Genomic DNA, 19,727 nt, shown 5'->3' with positions numbered 1-19,727 from the left:
GGGATACAAATTGGAAAGGAAGAAGTCAAACTATCATTATTTGCAGACGATATGATAGTCTACCTAAGTGACCCAAAAAACTCCACTAGAGAACTCCTACAGCTGATAAACAACTTCAGCAAAGTGGCAGGTTGTAAAATCAACTCAAGCAAATCAGTAGCCTTCCTATACTCAAAGGATAAGCAGGCTGAGAAAGAAATTAGGGAAATGACACCCTTCACAATAGCCACAAACAGTATAAAGTACCTTGGGGTGACTCTGACCAAACAAGTGAAAGATCTGTATTACAAGAACTTCAAGACTATGAAGAAGGAAATGGAAGAAGACCTCAAAAAATGGAAAAACCTCCCATGCTCATGGATCGGCAGGATTAATACAGTTAAAATGGCCATTTTGCCAAAAGCAATATACAGATTCAATGCAATACCCATCAAAATCCCAACTCAATTCTTCACAGAGTTAGAAAGAGCAATCCTCAAAATCATCTGGAATAACAAAAAACCCAGGAGAGCTAAAACTATTCTCCAGAATAAAAGAAATTCTGGGATATCAGTATCCCTGACCTCAAGCAATACTACAGAGCAATAGTGTTAAAAACTGCATGGTATTGGTACAGTGACAGGCAGGCGGATCAGTGGAACAGGATTGAAGATCCAGAAATGAACCCACACACCTATGGCCACTTGATCCTCGACAAAGGGGCTGAAAACATCCAATGGAAAAAAGATAGCCTTTTCAACAAACGGTGCTGGTTCAACTGGAGGTCAGCATGCAGAAGAATGGGAATTGATCCATCCTTGTCTCCTAGCACAAATGGATCAAGAATCTCCACATAAAGCCAGACATTCTGAAGCTAATAGAAAAGAAACTGGGGAAGACCCTTGAGGACATCGGTACAGGGGGAAAGTTTCTAAATAGATCACCAATAGTGTATGCTCTAAGATCAAGAATTGACAAATGGGACCTCATAAAATTACAAAGTTTCTGTAAGGCAAAGGACACCATCAAAAGGACAAATCAGCAACCAACAAATTGGGAAAAGATCTTCACCAACCCTACATCAGATAGAGGGCTAATATCCAATATATATAAAGAACTCAAAAAGTTAGACTCCAGAAAACCAAATAACGCTATTAAAAAATGGAGTATAGAGTTAAAGAATTTTCACCTGAAGAACTGGTGAAATGGCGGAGAAGCATCTTAAAAAATGCTCAACTTCATTAGTCATTAGGGAAATGCAAATCAAAACAACCCTGAGATTTCACCTTACACCAGTCAGAATGGCTAAGATTAAAAATTCAGGAGACAGCAGGTGTTGATGAGGATGTGGAGAAAGAGGAACACTCCTCCACTGCTGGTGGGGTTGCAAATTGGTACAACCACTCTGGAAATCAGTCTGGCGGTTCCTCCGAAAACTGGGCATGTCACTTCCGAAAGATCCTGCTATACCACTCCTGGGCATATACCCAGAGGATTCCCCAGCATCTAATAAGGATACATGCTCTACTATGTTCATAGCAGCCCTATTTATAATTGCCAGAAGCTGGAAAGAACCCAGGTATACCTCAACAGAAGAGTGGATGCAAAAAATGTGGTATATCTACACAATGGAGTACTATTCAGCCATTAGAAACAATGAATTCATGAAATTCTTAGGCAAATGGATGGAGCTGGAGAACATCATACTAAGTGAGGTAACCCTGACTCAAAAGATGAATCATGGTATGCACTCACTAGTAAGTGGATATTAACCTAGAAACCTGGAATACCCAAAACGTAATCCACACATCAAATGAGGTACAAGAAGAACAGAGGAGTGGCCCCTGGTTCTGGAAAGACTCAGTGAAGCAGTATAGAACAAAATCAGAACAGGGAAGTGGGAAGGGTTGGGTGGGAAAACAGGGGAAGGGAAGGGGGCTGATGGGACTTTCGGGGAGTGGGAGTCTAGAAAAGGGGAAATCATTTGAAATGTAAATAAAAAATATATCGAATAAAAAAAAATAAAAGAAAAAAATCAGCCACGAAATAGAAGGGCAACCATTAGGAGGGACAGAGACCAGTGGGAGGGGTTGGTGAGGGCATGGGGGGCGTGGTCAGAGGACATCGTGTGCGCATGTGAAAAACGTCAAGGCAAACCCAATGTTCTTTGTAATTAATTATACTAACTGTAATGAACACATTTTAAAATTCGAACAGTTCTGAAAACACAGTCATCTTTAGCTATTTCCTCCAGGCCACAGAAACGTAAAGAACCCTCATTTTCTCTGGCACCTGCTTTCCCTGCTATCACGTGATTAGCATTTAAAGGTGTCACGTGACGACGGCCACACCCGGCCATTACCTCCTCCTCTTCTTGTTCCTCTTCCTCTTCTTCCTCTTCAGATTTTCCTTCCTTGGGGACGTCCCTCTTCTTTCTCCTGCGACTCTCAATGATTTCCGGGTCCCACTGCTCTCTGGTGTACACATAGCCGGTAGTACTGTGCTGCCGCTGCCCAGAAATTCTTTGGCACAAGTCGTAGTCACTGCACTAGGGAACATTATTAAATCATGTAAGACATTTGATTCCCTAGGAAGGCAGGCTCACATTAAGCCACGCTAGAGAGGTAGGCAGAATAATTGTGCCTTTCATCAGATAATGTGCTTTTCTTCTCAGAACTCTCACCCTACCGCGTAGTCTCTTGTGGAACCTCCCACACGAAGCGTTGTGAGTCTGTCCATTTTTCTAAATTGCTCAGAAAAGTGTAATTTCTCTTTGTTTATTTTAAAAAAATATTTATTATTATTTGTTATTTGTGCATGGGTGTTTCGCCTGCCCACATGTCTGTGCTCCACATATGTGCCTGATTACCCATGAAGGCCAGAAGAGGGCATCAGATTCCCTGTAACTAGAGTTACAGAGGTTGTGAGCTACCATATGGGTGCTGGGAATTGAACCCAGGACCTCTAGAACAACAGCTGCTGCTCTTAAACGCCCCCCCCCCCCCAGCCGTCTCTCCTGCCCCTCTATCTCTTTTCTAAGCATTTCTCTAGCACTTCCGGCTTCACTCCTCTTTGAATAAACTTTGGCTTCGCCTGACTTTGAATTTTTTTGAATACATTTTTATATCCTGTTTCGTCTTATCCACTAGATAAATTTAAGCTCTTTCTTTAAATTTGAGCAAATGCAATACTGTGATGGTATTTTGTATCCAAGTCCAATCCAGTACATGGCAAATTTCAGTACATGATTTGCCTCCCAGATCAAGTTTTGTCTAAAATTCATGCATATGTGATTGTCAGACATTTTAAGTAGAAGAAAGATGGTTAGCAGAACAGTGAAGGGAATAAAAAAAAAAAAGAACAGAAAGCCAGTTTAATCTGCCAAGCTTCAGGGAGATTTTATTATTTTAGCTTAGCGAGGCTAAGAAGGAAGTAAAATAAGGGCGAAATCCATGTATCTCCTACCAAAATATTGATAAATATTTACCATATTCATTATCACTTTATGGACAAAGCATTTCATGAAGTTCAGATATAGGGCCTGAAAACTATACGGTACCATGCGGTGTACAGAGTGGTGCTGGGGCGGCAGCTGTGGTTTATGCCCTCATAGGAGTTTGAAAGGGGAATGGACAACTGTAATAGAGAGAGGTGCGTGATTCAACAGAAGAGAGAAACGGGAGGGGGCTCCTACAGAAGTGGTGAGGTAAGGCTGTGTGGGGAGGGGCCACGGGGGAGGGGCCACGGGGGAGGAGCCACGGGGGAGGAGACATGAGGGATTTATGATTAAGTTACCAGTCTGTTAGTTATGATTAAGTCTGGTGGTGGGGTAAGACAGTGTTTCCAGTGGATGACACTTTAAGAGCAGAAGCACAGAAGTGTGATGCATACATCACTATTTCCAAAACTACTCAGCAAGCATAAAAAAATGCGGGCTAGAGACGTGACTTGGTGCTTAAGGGCATGTAGTGCTCCCGCAGAGGGTCTAAGTTCAAATCTCAGCAATCATATCAGGGGGCTCACAGTTGCCTGGAGCTCCAGTACTGGGGGAAGGTGTTGGCGCCCTCTCCTGGCCTTCTTCATGTTAGAAGCTAGATAAAAGATTAGGGATAGATGGAATAGTAAGGCCTAGGTAACAGTTATCTGGCTAGCCTGCCATTATAAGAAAACGTTCTCATATGTTTCTGCCATTACTAGGACCCTGAGTAAGATCGTACAGGGTTTTCAGGCCCCAAACCTACAAACATCTGTGCCAAGTTAGGGACAGGAATCTTTCGAATGCTGAGATTAATTGCATCTTCTGTTTTATTCTTTGCCTTTGTCACGATAGCAGTCAGTAGATCTGTAATGTATAGTTTTCCACAACAACCTTGGACCTAAACCAACCACCCAGCAGCACTTCCTGCACCTATGTATAAACTTTTATGGTATAAACTGCCCCTGGGATGGACCCCAACATAAGAGAGACCTGCACCAATATAAGAAACTATTTGGAATAAGACTTTGAGTAGTGGTCAAGACAGGTTGAGTTCCTAAGACCTCCCTGGGAACTGACATGCACATGGGTAACTGACATCCTGGTTGGCAAGTTAAGACATGAACATTAGGCAAAAAAGTCCCATCCTGATAGATAATTATGACATGAGTGTTAGACAAGGGAAGTCCCCTGCCGCAGTTGAAGATTGCAACCAATGGGAGCAGGATAAGTGTACAACAAAGACATGTTCCTAAGGAAGTCCCCTATCCCTAAGTCCTGATTGGTGAAATAACTTGGCACAGATGTTTGTGGATTTGGGGCCTAAAACCCCTGCAGGATCTTAACTTGTCGTTATGGTTCAGGTCCCAAGTCTGGACCACGGCCCTGGTTGACCAGTCTTGGGGTGGATGCTCAATAAGTTATCCCTGTCTGACTGGGATTGGGGTTCCTGCGGCTTGTGAGGCGACTCTTGAACCCCAACACCTCCATGTCTGCACCCACATGCATATGCCCCCCAGGAACACTAGTAAAAAATAAAACAAATATAGATATTTTAAGCCTGAGAGCATTCCTTGAACTTAAATTCTCTGAAAAACAAAGATTTGCTGTCCCAGGAAGCAATTAATATCTTTACCTTAATATTGATTATGATATCGGGTTGCAATTCTAAATTCTTAACAAATTCTATTTGCTTCAGAGAAGTCATGCTATCTTGTGAGAGTGATGGCATTTCAGTGATGATGTAGCCTGTAAAATATAAGTTAGTAATTTGTAATATTATTACCAGGTTAGGGCACGGCTTTATTATAGTTATTTTACAAAATACTTTATAAAGTACGTTAGCTACTAACGAGTACGTGTGATTCACAAAGTGATGTCACAGATTCTAAATTAATTAGTTAATAGCTGTTACTACATGAGGAGTAGCTATGAAAAAATATTTTCTGATAAAAAATATCCTCAAGTTAAGAAGAAATGTCTTTAAAAATTCTAAGTCTGAGCCGGGCGGTGGTGGCGCACACCTGTAATCCCAGCACTTGGGAGGCAGAGGCAGGCGGATTTCTGAGTTCGAGGCCAGCCTGGTCTACAGAGTGAGTTCCAGGACAGCCAGGGCTATACAGAGAAACCCTGTCTTGAAAACACAAAACAAAACAAAACAACAACAACAACAAAATTCTAAGTCTGGGACGATGGCTCAGTGGGTATAAGGGTATTGGTCACAAGACCAATGACATGAGTTCAATTCCCCAGGTTTCCTTTACTAAAGGGAGAGAAGCAGCTCCCTCAGGTTTGCCTCTGAGCTCCTTATGTACGCCACAGCGCATGTGTGCTCCTCACTACACAAAACAATACGTGCTCCAGATTCTTTAAAACTCTTAAGTTTATTTTAGATGAGTCAGTTATGGAAAGAAACTGCATGCTAGTATTTCTTTTAACTCAGGTTAGAAACAGTCCTATAACCTTTTATGTGACCTATTATTTCCATCCTTAGGACCAAATGACAGAGTAGAACACATGCATATGCGCTCTATGAAAATTACAGAGAGCCACGAGACACCCAGGTAGAGTGTAATGGCTGGAATCCAGTAAGATCTGGGATTAGACCATCTACTGCCTCGCACCCCGCCCAGAAGCCTACATCTTCTCATTAAATGTCCCTTGGGTAGCGCTGCCACAGTGACTTCCTTAATACATTTTAAAATGATGTCACTTGATTGCCCAAGAAACATTTCTCTTATTAATGAAATAAATCTCAGTTCCTCAGCTAGAAAGTTAAGGCCTTTGTCTTAGTTAGGGTTTTGTTGCTGTGAAGAGACACCGTGACCATGGTAACTCTTACATGGGAAAACGTTTTATTGGGGCTGGCTTAGAGTTCAGACGGTTCGTATGTTATCGTCATGGTGGGCAACAGAGCGGCATCAGGCAAACGTGGTGCTGGAGGAGCGGAGAGCTCTACATCGTGGTTCTCTGAAAGCAGCCACGCTAAGCAGTGTGGAGATGCTCAAGGATAGGAGACCTCAAAGCCCGCCCCCGTGGTGACACACTTCCTGGAACAAGGCCACGCCTCCTAATAGCGCCACTCCCTATGGGGGCCAGACCTGTTCAAATCACCATAGACGTCAATCTATTTCTCTGCTATTTTTATCCTCCTCCCGCTTTGAGGAATAATTGCAAACTATGCTTCAGCCTTTAGAATTTAGCATATATATATATGATATATATATATCATATATATATATAGTATATACAGTGAGCTAGCTACTTCAAGGACAAATGATACTATCTGGTGCTGTATTTGCTTTCATACAGTTTTTTTTTAACTGTACCATATTTTATTTTAGTCTCCATATTCTGACGTGGCCTTTTAGATTTTAGTCCTGAGAACTGAACCTAGGGCTTTGAATAAGCTAGGCAAGTGCTCTACCACCCAGCCGCTTCCGCAACCCTGTTAGCAGAGTCTCGGCATTTACAGTTTTCCCTTAACTCTTTTTGGGAATCTTCCTTCTTTCATTCAACAAATCTATTTCAGGGGATGTCTTTCTCCCAAGGGCATGTTAACGCCTCTTCCCTCCTTTTTTTTTTTTTTTTTTTTTTTTTTTTTTTACAAATATCTCAGAGTGTTGTTGGTCTTTTTTTCTTAGTTGCCCTGGCTTCTGTTGCCTTGTTTGAAGAATTGTGCAGGGAGAGACTTTTTGGGCGTGTCACCAGAGAGCAGGCTGGGTAATCAGGAGTAGCTCTGGTAATGTGTAGCCTCAGAGGGAAGCCTTTGCTTCACAGAGACTGCCTGCTTACCGCACAGGGAGGGTGACAGTAGAGCACTAAACAACACTGGGTGTGTTTGTAAAAGTAACTGTGGACGTTAGAAGATTAAAACCGAAAGACTAAAACCAAAAGAGGAAGTCACGCATGCGCGCTCGCACACATACCGAAGTGAGCAACTTCCGGAGACTTGATCTTCTCTAGGATCAGCTTGGTGACCAGCTCGTCTGGGACACTGTGCCCACTCACCAGCAGTGACTGCAGCTAGAACAAGCACAGACGTTATGCGTTATCATCACTATCATCCGGGGTTCACGATTTTGGGGTTATTGTAGTACTTTTGAAATGCAGGATTTGCTCACCATAGCTCCGGTCTCGTTCTCAGTGGCAACGTGCTCTTCCAAGACGGATAAAGCTAAAACGTGAGTTTAAGATATGAGTGCAAGCCGATACTTGGACTACAGCAGCAAGAAACATTTTCTGAATGTTTGGTAACTGATAGTAAAGATTAATGTAGGGGTGGGGGTGAGGGTGTCACCTAAGAATTTACAAAGCATATTTATGCATGTTACATCGTTTAAGGTTGGACAAAGCAGGCGATGGACTATTCTGCAGAGAGCTTGCATTGACCACCCCCAACTCAGCAACCTTAGTGGGGTTACTCCATGGACGCCACCGTGCCCTGAGAGTGATCTGTGGGAAGCAGTAGACAGAAGGACAAAAGGTGGTGGTGGTGACAGCTGGACACTGCCTCACCACACACTAAAGTATACGGCAGTATTATCCTTTTATGTCCTAGTCGAAGGAAGAACCCTGCTTCCAGAGGGCTGGAGAGATGGCTTAGCTCTTCAAGAGGTCCTGGGTTCACCTCCCAGCGACCACACAGTGGCTCAAAGGTGCCTATTTGATTTGTTCCTGCTTGGGCAGGCAGAAGTGTATGTGTGTGTCAGAGGACTCATATACTTAGATGAACAAGTTTTAGTAATAAAAAAGGAACCCTGAGAATTTCAGGAAATGCGCCGTTCTCTGGTGGGAGAGCCCAGTGGAACGGTGGGCTTCCATCCTTTAGGACTTCCTAAACATAAACTTAAAAAAAGAAAAAGCTGTAGAGGCGGCTCAGTGGCTGCTTTTGTAGAGGACCCTCATGGTGGCTGAGAGCCGTCTGTAACTCCGGTTCCCGAGGATCCCAGCCCTCTTCTGGCTTCCTCAGGCTGGGGCACACAAGTGGTGCACACACTCTGTTATGTCTCCTTCTTCACTGATGAATACTAACGCTCCAATAGCATCAACGCGGCCATGTTTATTAAATGTGATTGGTTCTGCCTTCCCTCTAACCTCTCTGGGCTCCCTCTCCAGACGGTTTTTGTTTCATTTGTTTTTAATTAAAAAGTCTATGTTTAGGAAGTCTTATGGATAGAGTCAGGATCCCACCGTCCTACTGACCTCTCTCCCATCAGGTGGAGCACCCGTACACGTGAAAGAGAAATCAATCTTTTCTTAAAAGGGGGAACATTTCAGAGTTCTAGGTGAGTGTCCTCTGAGTTACAGACTGTTCTACACACACACACACACACACACACACACACAACCTGTGGCATCTCAGTTACACTGATGGAATGCAGAACGCCCATTTCATAACGTCCTTACCAACAATGACTACAGTTTTCAGTGAGGTTAGTGTCACCAACTTGTTAGGAAAATATGAGTTAATGTCAATTATTTTTAATGACATGAGGTTATTTTTTTTCTTTTCTTTTTCTTTTCCTTTCTCTTCTTATATTGCTCAGATTTGGTTCCACTTTTATGAGTGTTGTGTATGTATGTGTGTGCATGCTGTGTGTATGTGTGTGCACTGTGTGTGTAAGTATGTGTGCACACATGTGTTTGTGTGAGCATGTGGAAGCTATAGATCGGTCTCAGGTCAGATTCCTCAGGATCTATCCACCTTGTAGGCGGGGTCTAGGGCTCTCCAGCCAATCAGGTGAGGCTGGGTGGCCAGTGAGCTCTAGGGATCCTCCTGCCTCAGCCTACACAGCACAGGATCATAAGCATGTGCCATTATACCTGGCTTGTTGTGTGCATGGATGCTGGGGATGGAACTCAGGTCCCCACACTTGTGTGCTTGTGTGACAAGCACTCTACTGACTGAGTCATCTCCTCACTGCCTTCCTCAATGAGTTTCCTATTTACCTGTTCTTTACTTTTTTATTAGGAAGTAAGTAGCTTCTGATTGGACGTGTGTGTGTGTGTGTGTGTGTGTGTGTGTGTGTCTGTGTATGTCTGTGTGTCTGTGTGTGTGTGCATATGTCTGTGTGGTGTGTGTGTCTGTGTGTGTATGCACACACTCATATCAGTCTGCTGTCTTACATGTTGCAGAAAATGTAAGGAAATCTATAAGTTAAAAAATACACTTTTTTCTAATAAAAGTAATAAAGTCCTGGGAAATGCTCTGAAGAAAAGCTTCAGTTCCTTCTCTTTCCTTTTCCTTCTTTAAGAAGATGCTCTCTCTCACACACACACATATAAACAGCTCTGACAGAAATAGAAGGTTAGAGGCAAGGCAGAACCAAACACATTTAACAAACATGGCCAGGTTGCTGCTATTGGAACGTTAGTATTTATTAGGTGGACAGAGGAGTGAAGAAAGAGACATAACGGAATACAGATTATGGAATCTCAGGTGGGTGTTTATCATGCAGTTCTATTTTATATGAGCCTTTGAAATTATTCATACTAAAGTATTGAGGAAAAAAATCAACTTTACCTTCAACACGAATACATTTCCATGCCTGTGCTATGTTACGGGCTAATGTTGTCTTCCCAGCCCCCTTTAAAAGAGAAATGCTATTTAAAATACAACAAAATGTTCATTTCATGGTTAAGCAGAGGCACCAACTTAAGGAATTCCATTGATGGTTAGTATTACATAAATATCTACCTATAAAATGAAGGGATCCCTATATATTTAGAAGTTCATTTTCTCCACTAATTTTTTTTACATTTTTAATTAGATATTTTCTTTATTTACATTTCAAATGTTATCCCCTTTTCTTGTTTCCCCTCTGAAAACCTTCTCCACTAATTCTTATATATTCTACACATCCTGAACTCTTAAAGTATGTATGCTATCATTTAAGGACACTAGGAAACTACACCTGAAATTAGGAAGCTATGCCATCAGGATATTGCAAAAATGTATAATCTTAATTATAAACCATTATAAAATATATTGAGATGTTTGCCATTTGATTTTCTTTCTAGAAGCAAATGGAAATTTTGGTGACTTCTGTTTAATAATTTTCTTTCTTTCTTCCTCTTTTTGCGGTACTGGGGTTTGACATATTGTGCCTTTGTAGATGGGAATCTTCCATTGAGCAATATCATGGGCCTGCACTTGGTCCTTATTCTGAGATGCAGGCTCAGTAAGCTTTCCCGGTTGGCCTTGAACTCACTCAGCAGCCAGAGCAGGCTTTAAGGCTGTGACCCTCCTGCCTCAGCCTCCTAAGCTGCTGTGAGAGCAGCCACAGCTCATTCAGCAAAGTTCAAGAGCAGGTAAGTTACAAGTAAGATCGTGTAACTGAGGCCTTTGAAGAGCATCGCATTTCAAAGCTAAGAGGCTCTTCCCGTGAAGTGATATTTGCAGCAGGATGACATCAGTGTTGATGTTTTATACGCTTAATGAAAATTGTTGGAAATATTTCTTAGTGCCTGTCCTATGGTTCCAATCAGAAATGAAGCTAAAGATGGGATATCTATTAGCTCCTGCTGTTCTGGAAGTTTCCCTAACTGAACAGCTCTGTCCTCTAACTCCAGAGGAGTTCTGTGACTGAAAGCAGAAGTCACACGGGGGTCCTTCCTACAGCTGCCTAGAAGCCAACAACCTTACAACAGCTCCTTCCGCTTTGGCCCCGTGCCCAGCAACTTCTGGAGGTAAAATGACCCTGTTTATTCATCCAGAGAGCCTCATGACAAGTTTCTAAGTAAACCTTACATCCAAATAAAATCTGAAATAACCTTCGATCTCAAACCAGCAACAGTCACATGGTACAGAGTTTCAATAAGTTAATTCAGCTTACGTTAATACAGCTGAGGTTCCTTTGCTAGTGCACAGCCTAAGAAGAGAGACAGTTGTGAACTCAAAACCAGTATTATATCAGAGTTGAAGTAATATTATGAAAATCTATCAGACACTAAAAAAGGGAACACACTGTGGATTCCAGTCTTGTATGCTAATATAAGATGGAGATTTTGAAAACAAACAAACAAACAAAAAATCAAATGTTAGGAGAGATAACTTACAGGTTTTCCGAAGATAACAAAGCAAGCCGGTTTGGACAGTAAACAGTTCCTGTCAGTTTCATCTTCGTTGAAGATGTCTGCAAATGGATGCTCTTCTGTCTTGTCTTCAGAAGTCATAATTCAAAGCTACAATAGAAAAACAGGCAAAGCTGAAGGGCTTACAGTGTGGGAGCAGAAATGTGGGAAGAAGTCCATGAGCTGACTTAGCTCCAGAGCTGTCTCGTACCATCAAATGCTTGAGAGAAACAGCATGTAACCAAAGCTCGTAGAAAGAAAAGTCAACATGTTCAAAAGACCAAATATAAAAATGTATACACACACACACACACACACACACACACATACATATACACACACACATACACATACACAAACACACCCACACCCACATCTACACATACACACACACACACACACACACACACACACACACACACGCGCGCGCGCGTGCGCGCACACACACACAAACACACATGCATGCACACACACACACAAACATACACATCTACACATACACACATATACACACACACAAACACACACACACATACACAAACACACACATCTGCACATACACACATATACACACACATAAACACACACATATGCACACACAAACACACACACCCACATCTACACATACACACATATATACACACACACATACACACACACAAACACACACATCTGCATATACACACATATACACACACAAACACACACATCTGCACCTATACACATATACACACACATACACACACAAACACACACACCCACATCTACACATATACACATATACACACACACAAACACATACACACATCTACACACACACACAAACATACACACCCACATCTACACATACACACATACACACACACACACACACACACACACACACACACACACACACGTTGCAATACTTTTAAATTTCTATAAGGCAGATCCTTGCTTTTGCTAGTTTGAGCTGTTAAGTAGATTTCTAGGCACAGCCTTCTCCCACTTTAAACATCTTGTTTATAACAGCAGATTTTTAATAGCTGCTTTTGTTGGAAGGAATCAGAAATAAATTGGGACTGTAAGTTTTTGGATTTGTACAAAGACCACATCTTATTTTCAAGCACTTGTAAGTTGCTTATATATTTGAACCAATAAAATATTTACAATGTATGAAAATATTCATACAATGAATCTATTATGTAAATAATAAAAATAACATAAACCATTTTTTCTTGACTACGATGAAATAAGTATGAATGTATTCAAGCCCAATTCTTGAAAACTAAAAAAATCCCAACAATATATATATTTATATATATTAAAGATTTTATTTATTGTATGTAAGTACACTGTAGCTGTCTTCAGACACTCCAGAAGAGGGAGTCAGATCTTGTTATGGATGGTTTTGAGCCACCATGTGGTTGCTGGGATCTGAACTCAGGACCTTTGGAAGAGCAGTTGGTACTCTTAACCGCTGAGCCATCTCTCCAGCCCCCAATATATTTTAATACATTTAATAATATATTTTAATACATCCAGGCATCCATAAAAATTAAAATGGAAATTATAGAATGTTAAATTCATGCTAGTATTACTAATTAGTACTAGTAAAGTAAATTTTAAAAAAGACGAAATAAGAGAAAATGTGAAGATATAACCAACAAAAATAAAATAAGATAAAACGTTGGAAATAAGTTCTAAAGGTGGGCGGTGGTGGCGCACGCCTGTAATCCCAGCACTTGGGAGGAGGCAGAGGCAGGTGGATTTCTGAGTTCGAAGCCAGCCTGGTCTACAGAGTGAGTTCCAGAACAGCCAGGGCTACACAGAGAAACCCTGTCTCGAAAAAACAAAACAAAACAAAACAAAACATACACACAAAAGAAATAAGTTCTAACATCAGTTTGAAAAGGCAAACTTTACAGACTGGATTTGAAAAAATTTAAAGGTCTTGTCGTAGGCATCACATCCCATGATCAACAAGTCCTCGGCTCTCTCCCCTGGACCAGCATTTCTCTGGGAGAAGCTAATGCCTGTCTCAGTCAGTGCTCTTGAAATATTGTGAGGATTGTGCAGAGGGCAAACACTGTCGAGAGAGAGAGATATTCACCGGGAGGAATTTAGACCAGATACGAGTTGGCAGATACTTCTGTTCTTTCACGGCTAAACATCCAGGCACCACTGCCCACAGTCTGGATTCATTGCTGGTAAAGTTCCCAAAAGCTTGGAAGAAACAGAAACCCACAGTAACCGAGGTGGGAATGCTGGACCCGCTTCGGCAGATGGTTGGAGAGAGGGGTATTGAAGGCTCACAGAACTGATGAATTAGATTAAAATTACTATGAGGGCAGGGAATTCATTAGCGTGCTGTGCTCTCTGAAATGGCAAGGGCTACTTTTTCACTAACGTCCTTAGAAAGGAGCGTGCACAGAGGCACCAGTGCCAGCCATCAGCGAGGAGGAGTTCCGAGGAGTAGTTCTGCGGTAGTGGAGCTCTGCAGCCCAGGGCTGAGGGGGAGAGGTGAGGCTCTTCTGGTTCTGGGTTCCCGTGTGTCACTGGGGATGATTGGCTCTGGAAGAGCAGAGGCCACTTACAAACAAACCTTCCAACCGGGAAAGCTGTCTTAGTTCGGGCTTTATTGCTGTGAAGAGACACAGTGACCATGGCAACTTCAAAACAGCAACCACACGTTTTGTTTTATTGATGCTCTGAATTTCACAACGCGCACCCCAATCCCACTCACCTCCCCGTCTGCCCTCCACCCTTGCAACCCCCGCCCCCACACCAAGACATAAAAATTAAAAACCTCCATGTCCTCACGGAAGCTGTGGTGTCCCAGTGTCTCACAAAGCGTAGCTTTTTGTCCACACATCTTTACTCGCAAATGTTCACTGCAGAACCAGTCCCTTATATGCTTCACAAGTTCACAGATGGGGCAGATGATGGGGCGGGCCAATTCAAAGCCCTGGATCAGTGCCTGGGTGGTAGATGAAGTTGGTCAGCCTGCCAGCTCTCCTGGACCAGGCCCAGCTCCCCAGCTCCCCAGCTCTGCGGCCCCTGTGGCTGACTCTCCGGTGCTCACACCACCGGGGTCTGCTTCAGTGGTCTGCAGCACTAATTCACTGAAGAGGAGGCTAGGAGGCCTCAAGAACGGACTGAGCACCACGCCACACGTGTTTACACTGGTGATGCCTTCATTCTTTTCGAAGAGAAGCTTGTAACCAGTGAGAGGAGAGCTGCAGGAGTTGACATCTGTCTTCCTAGCAAGGACTGCGGGGTGGAGAGTCCTAAGGTTGAGCGAGCCAGCGCGGTAGCAGTCCGCTGAGTGATAAAACTGAGAACCACAATAGACCTCGCCTGCCTCGGCTCTTTTTCTCTCTTCTTTCTTCTTCTTCTTCTTCTTCTTCTTCTTCTTCTTCTTCTTCTTCTTCTTCTTCTTCTTCTTCTTCTTCTTCTTCTTCTTCTTCTTCTTCTTCTTCTTCTTCTTCTTCTTCTTCTTCTTCTTCCTCCTCCTCCCCCTCCTCCTCCCCCCCTCCTCCTCCTTTTTCCCCTCCTCCTCCTCCTCCTCCCCCTCCTTCTCCTCCTCCCCCTCCTCCTCTTCCTCCCCCTCCTCCTCTTCCTCCCCCTCCTTCTCCTCCTCCCCCTCCTCCTCCTCCCCCACTCCCTCCTCCTCCCCCTCCTCCTCCTTCTCCTCCTCCTCCCCCTCCTCTTCCTCCCCTTCCTCCTCCTCCTTCTTCTTCTTTCTTCTCCTTCTCCTCCTCTTCCTCCTCCCCTCTTCTTCTCCTTCTCCTCCTTCTCCTCCTCCTCTTCCTCCTCCTCCTCTTTCTCCTCCTCCTCCTTTTCTTCTTCTTCTCCTTCTCCTCCTCCTATTACTACTACTACTACTATTTCGAGACAGGGTTTCTCTGTGTAGCCCTGGCTGTCCTGGAACTCACTCTGTAGACCAGGCTGGCCTCGAACTCAGAAATCCGCCTGCCTCTGCCTCCCAAGTGCTGGGATTAAAGGCGTGTGCCACCACTGCCCACCTTATGTTTCTTTTTTATGTCAAAACTCTGGTAGCACTCCCTGGGAACAGCTGTCAGAGAGACAGAGAGAGACAGAGAGACAGGAAGAGAGGGAGAGAGGAGAGAGAGAGGGGAGAGAGAGAGGAGAGAGAGAGAGAATCCTCGGACTGGTGGGAGATTCTGAATGGCTTCATCAGGGGCCCACAGGAGCAAGGTCAGAAGTGGAGAAGGCCATGACTGGACTCGCGGTTTGCAAACCGCTTTCCAGATGATTTAAAGTGAGCTTTTCCCTGCCACGCTCCTAACGGCTTCCGCTGAATGCGAGTGGGATCTGTGACTTGCTTTTCATGATTATTTTATATTATGTTTGATTTTTGTCTAAGCAGTTGGAGAGAGGCTTCTAGTGTGCTCAGAAGTAAGCTGCCGTACTGTGGGAGGACCACGCGCAGTAAGGAACAGCCTCCAGATGTGGAGAACAACACGTAGCCAACAGCTGAAGGAGACAGGAACCCCGGTCCTACTGCCAGGGATGATTTTCTCAATAATGGAATGGACTCTTTCTTAGTTGCCTATCCAGTAGAGAATAAACTTGAGTTAACACCCAATTTCAGAGGACTCCACTGACCCGTGCCACGACCCTGGCCATGGAAACCATGAGATAATCAACATTTTAAGATGTTCAATTTGTAGCAATCTGTTCTGCAGCATAGAAAACCAACTCCATTCACAAAGCACACATCTGTGAGGATGTACACAACAAACAGGTGGGTAAGGTGATTATCCAGTAGATGTCAGCCAGGCCTTCCTGGCTCCTCCTAGTCCTATGGGTTCCTAAGTGCAAACACTATGGTGCAAGAGGAGAGGTGGCTGAGGCTATGCTGTGGTCACACTAGTAGCTACAACCGGTGTTCTGTATCTCCACAGTGGAGATGAGGCTTAGTATGATACAATACTCCCATCATTAACAGGACTTGTCCCACTGTGAGGGACAGTGACATGGGGCGTGGGGGAAGGTATCTGTAGTCTATTGGTCAGCACAGCTAACAAATGGTTGGGCTGTCATCTCATTTATCATCACGAAGCTCATATAATATTGCATCAAATCAAAGGGTCCTCTTTATAGTAAAGATTGTAAGATGTGTATAAATATGAGCTGTAAGCCGGGCGGGGGTGGCGCACGCCTGTAATCCTAGCACTCTGGGAGGCAGAGGCAGGCAGATTTCTGAGTTCGAGGCCAGCCTGGTCTACAGAGTGAGTTCCAGGACAGCCAGGGCTATACAGAGAAACCCTGTCTCAAAAAAAAAAAAAAAAAAAACCCAAAACAAAACCAAAAAACCCCAAAAAGCAAACCAAAAACAAACAAACAAGCAAACAAACAAAACCCCAAAACAACAACAAAAATGTAAGATGTACTTTCTCTACCACACACCCCAGCTCACTTAGAAGTTGCTGGCACGTTAGACACACCTCTCAAAGGTACTGGCTCAGCCCTTTTTAGTATTGTGTGGGATAGAGACAGCCTGTGTACTTCAAGACTAGAAAAATGCTCTGAGCCAAGAACAGAAGAAGTGGTTCTTATCCCCACCACCCTGTGATTGACCCGGGCATTTCTGATCGACTTGGGCAATTTCTCACAATTTCAGGCTCTGGTGGTAGTAGACTGGATTTGATTGCTAGGAGAGGCAGTTGTATCAAAGACATGTTAGTCTGGGCAGAGAGTAAGTTAGACCTAGAAATGTTAGAGACGGAGGTGAGTGAGCAGTTAGAGACCCAGGGTTAACTGCAGCCATTGGTGGATTCTGCAGCTGATCTCAATTACCTTCCCTAGTTACTGTCTTCAAGGATTGGTGAAGGGCTGGGCTGGTGTGACCTTGGGGTGGGGACAGTGGGCGTGAGTGGTTCATGGGACGAAAAGCGGTGGATGAGTAAACACAAGCCCCCCCCCCGAAAGGAACCGGTCTAGAGGTGTGTCCTCTTCATTTCCTGGTGATCTTAGCTGAGGAGAAGCTTGTTTGACAATACTCCCCTTTTCCAAGCGCTCCCTGACCTTCAGTTTTTGTCTCCTGGGATTAAACAACTCAGCACTTTTGTTTGTTATCAGTTCTGTTCCTGGGTGATGTAAACTAAGAAAGTTCTCAAAGGGAAGTGCTTCATTGTATTATGAAATCATTGGAAACTATATTTGAAAATCAGATTATATAATTTTTTAAAAAGTGACTTTCCTAAATCAAAATGCTCTGCAGACGTTTATCTTATGTTAGGGAGAGTTGGTTTCCATTATGAAATGGAAAAGTTAAAAGGTGCAATTCAAGATGGAGATAAGGGGATCTCTGGGGCTTGCTGACTGAGGGAGCACATCCAGCTTTCGCTCACACTCATGCGTGTGCACACACACCCACACACACACCACTCACACCCACACCCACACACACCACACACCAGCCTGAAATGCCAGAACTGAGACTCCAGCCATCTTTCTTTCTAGTTTCTTAATAAAAAAAAGATGTATCAAACTGAAACAAAACCATAGATACTCATACTTTAGAAACCTTGTAACATCCTAACTTTGACTCTACAGCAAACTTTAATATCCTTTTCAGCTATGTGTTTGCATTTTTAAAGTTGTATTACCTTTTCAGCATGAGGACCCTCTAGCGGTGAATTCTGGAATATAGAGGGGTCCCTTTGAAACCTAGCGCTTCCCCCACTAGGTTACACTCTCAGGCAGACGTTTAGTCCGCAGTTGTAAGATAAATACTTTAGCTGAAGGAGAACTGACTTTTGAAAAGTCGATTTATGAAGAGATCGTGGTTTAGCTTTGCAAGAAAAATAACTGGTATGGGGTCCCCGCCGGAAGTGCACTTCCCTGCAACTGATAACAAAATGCACCCAGAAGGTGGACAGTGGTCCTCCTGCCTCTGCTTACCTGGTCCCTGTGGACCCGGGACGCGACAGCAGCTACCTCCTGAGGCTCTAGGGATCTGTTAGGTGGTTGCCTTGGAAACCCGCGGGAGGCGTGCGGAGCCTCTTGGAGGGCGGGGCCTCGGGAGATGGTGCTGTGATTCCGAGCGAATTCTTAAACTTTTGCTTAAATGTAGTCAATAATTATAAAACATCTTTCCCACAGCGTAGAGGTGATGAACAGAGCGAGTGCATATATTGTCTATTTATGCTCAGACAGCAAACGGGAAAACCTACCTTACCTTAACTAAAACCCACCCTAACAGCAGCGCGCTCTCCCTACACAGCACGGTCCCTTTTAGAATTTAGACCGTTAGCCTCACACGTAAAATGTGCAAATACCAAAGGCGCCACACTTAAGTAATTAAGAAAGATTTGTAGGCCATAGACTTTATTGACCGTCGTGGGGATAAAATAGGCGACAAAAGAGGGGAAAATCGCAGGCATCCAGGAGACAGATTTCAGGTAAATAAAGAGTAGATAGGAAGAAACAGACCAATTACAACACGCAAATCTAAAGGAGAACCTAATCACTTGATCTCTTGATCTACATAAAGAAGGATTTTTTTTTTTCCTGCCCTTAAGAAAGATGGCATCCTTAGGGTCCGCCCTTAGTAACGTCGTGATCATCGTGATCCTGTAGCCCCGCCCCTTCAGTCTGGGCGGGGCTTGTTGGGAGGCGGGGAATCTGGGAATCCGGAAGCAGCCTGTGGCTGCGGGCCTCAGAATTGTTAAGTGTTCCGACATTGTTTTTGTCAGCTGAATCTGGTGTGCTGGGGGGTCTGCGGAGTCTCCTCTCTGTCTCCGGGAGCACCTCGCAAGCTGTCACGACCTGAGGCGCGGCCTGCTGCCCTGTGGTGGGGCCGCCCTTGGCCGGAGCCATGCCCACAGCCGCTGCCCCCATCATCAGCTCGGTGCAGAAGCTGGTGCTGTATGAGACCAGAGCTGTGAGTATCCGCAGCAGCGGGACAGGGCGGAGGACTGAGTCGCGGGGGGTCGGGGGACCCTGCTGGGTCGTAGCACCCAGTACTCCCCCCCACTGTCCTCCCAGCTCTTCTGCAAACTGGGCTGGCAGCTAGGGCCTTGCAGTCAGGCACGGTGGGTTTGCACGTCTGTCTTGCTTAGGAACATGTGCCTGGCTGGAAGATGTGTATGCAAACAGATGCCCGTGGCACACAGGAACTGCACACAGCTTCTGAAATGAGTTCCTCTTTTCTGCTTTCCCATAATCTTGAAGTTCTTGAGTAAAG

At 44.1% G+C, this 19,727-nt stretch overlaps 2 protein-coding genes across 2 annotated transcripts in view; one reads left to right on the top strand and one right to left on the bottom strand.

Annotated features, from left to right (window-relative positions):
- Ak9 (adenylate kinase 9) overlaps positions 1-11,632 on the bottom strand; it is a 136,048-nt gene extending 124,416 nt beyond the window's left edge. Inside the window, exons 1-6 of the mRNA XM_052164535.1 lie at positions 11,516-11,632; positions 9,981-10,044; positions 7,579-7,631; positions 7,384-7,480; positions 5,091-5,203; positions 2,342-2,527 (exon numbers count right to left, since the gene is read on the bottom strand). Coding sequence (XP_052020495.1) covers positions 2,342-2,527; positions 5,091-5,203; positions 7,384-7,480; positions 7,579-7,631; positions 9,981-10,044; positions 11,516-11,632 — 630 coding nt within the window. The remainder of the gene's footprint in view (positions 1-2,341; positions 2,528-5,090; positions 5,204-7,383; positions 7,481-7,578; positions 7,632-9,980; positions 10,045-11,515) is intronic.
- A 7,530-nt stretch (positions 11,633-19,162) lies between these two features.
- The window catches only part of Fig4 (FIG4 phosphoinositide 5-phosphatase), a 109,845-nt gene continuing 109,280 nt past the window's right edge, over positions 19,163-19,727 (top strand). Inside the window, exon 1 of the mRNA XM_052164536.1 lies at positions 19,163-19,424. Within this exon, the coding sequence (XP_052020496.1) occupies positions 19,359-19,424 (66 nt within the window). The 5' untranslated portion in view covers positions 19,163-19,358. The remainder of the gene's footprint in view (positions 19,425-19,727) is intronic.

This window comes from Apodemus sylvaticus, chromosome 19, assembly GCF_947179515.1.
Source record: "Apodemus sylvaticus chromosome 19, mApoSyl1.1, whole genome shotgun sequence".
NCBI classification, from domain to species: domain Eukaryota; kingdom Metazoa; phylum Chordata; class Mammalia; order Rodentia; family Muridae; genus Apodemus; species Apodemus sylvaticus.
Note: the sequence above shows the minus strand (reverse complement) of the source record. Positions and strands in the feature narration are given on the sequence as shown.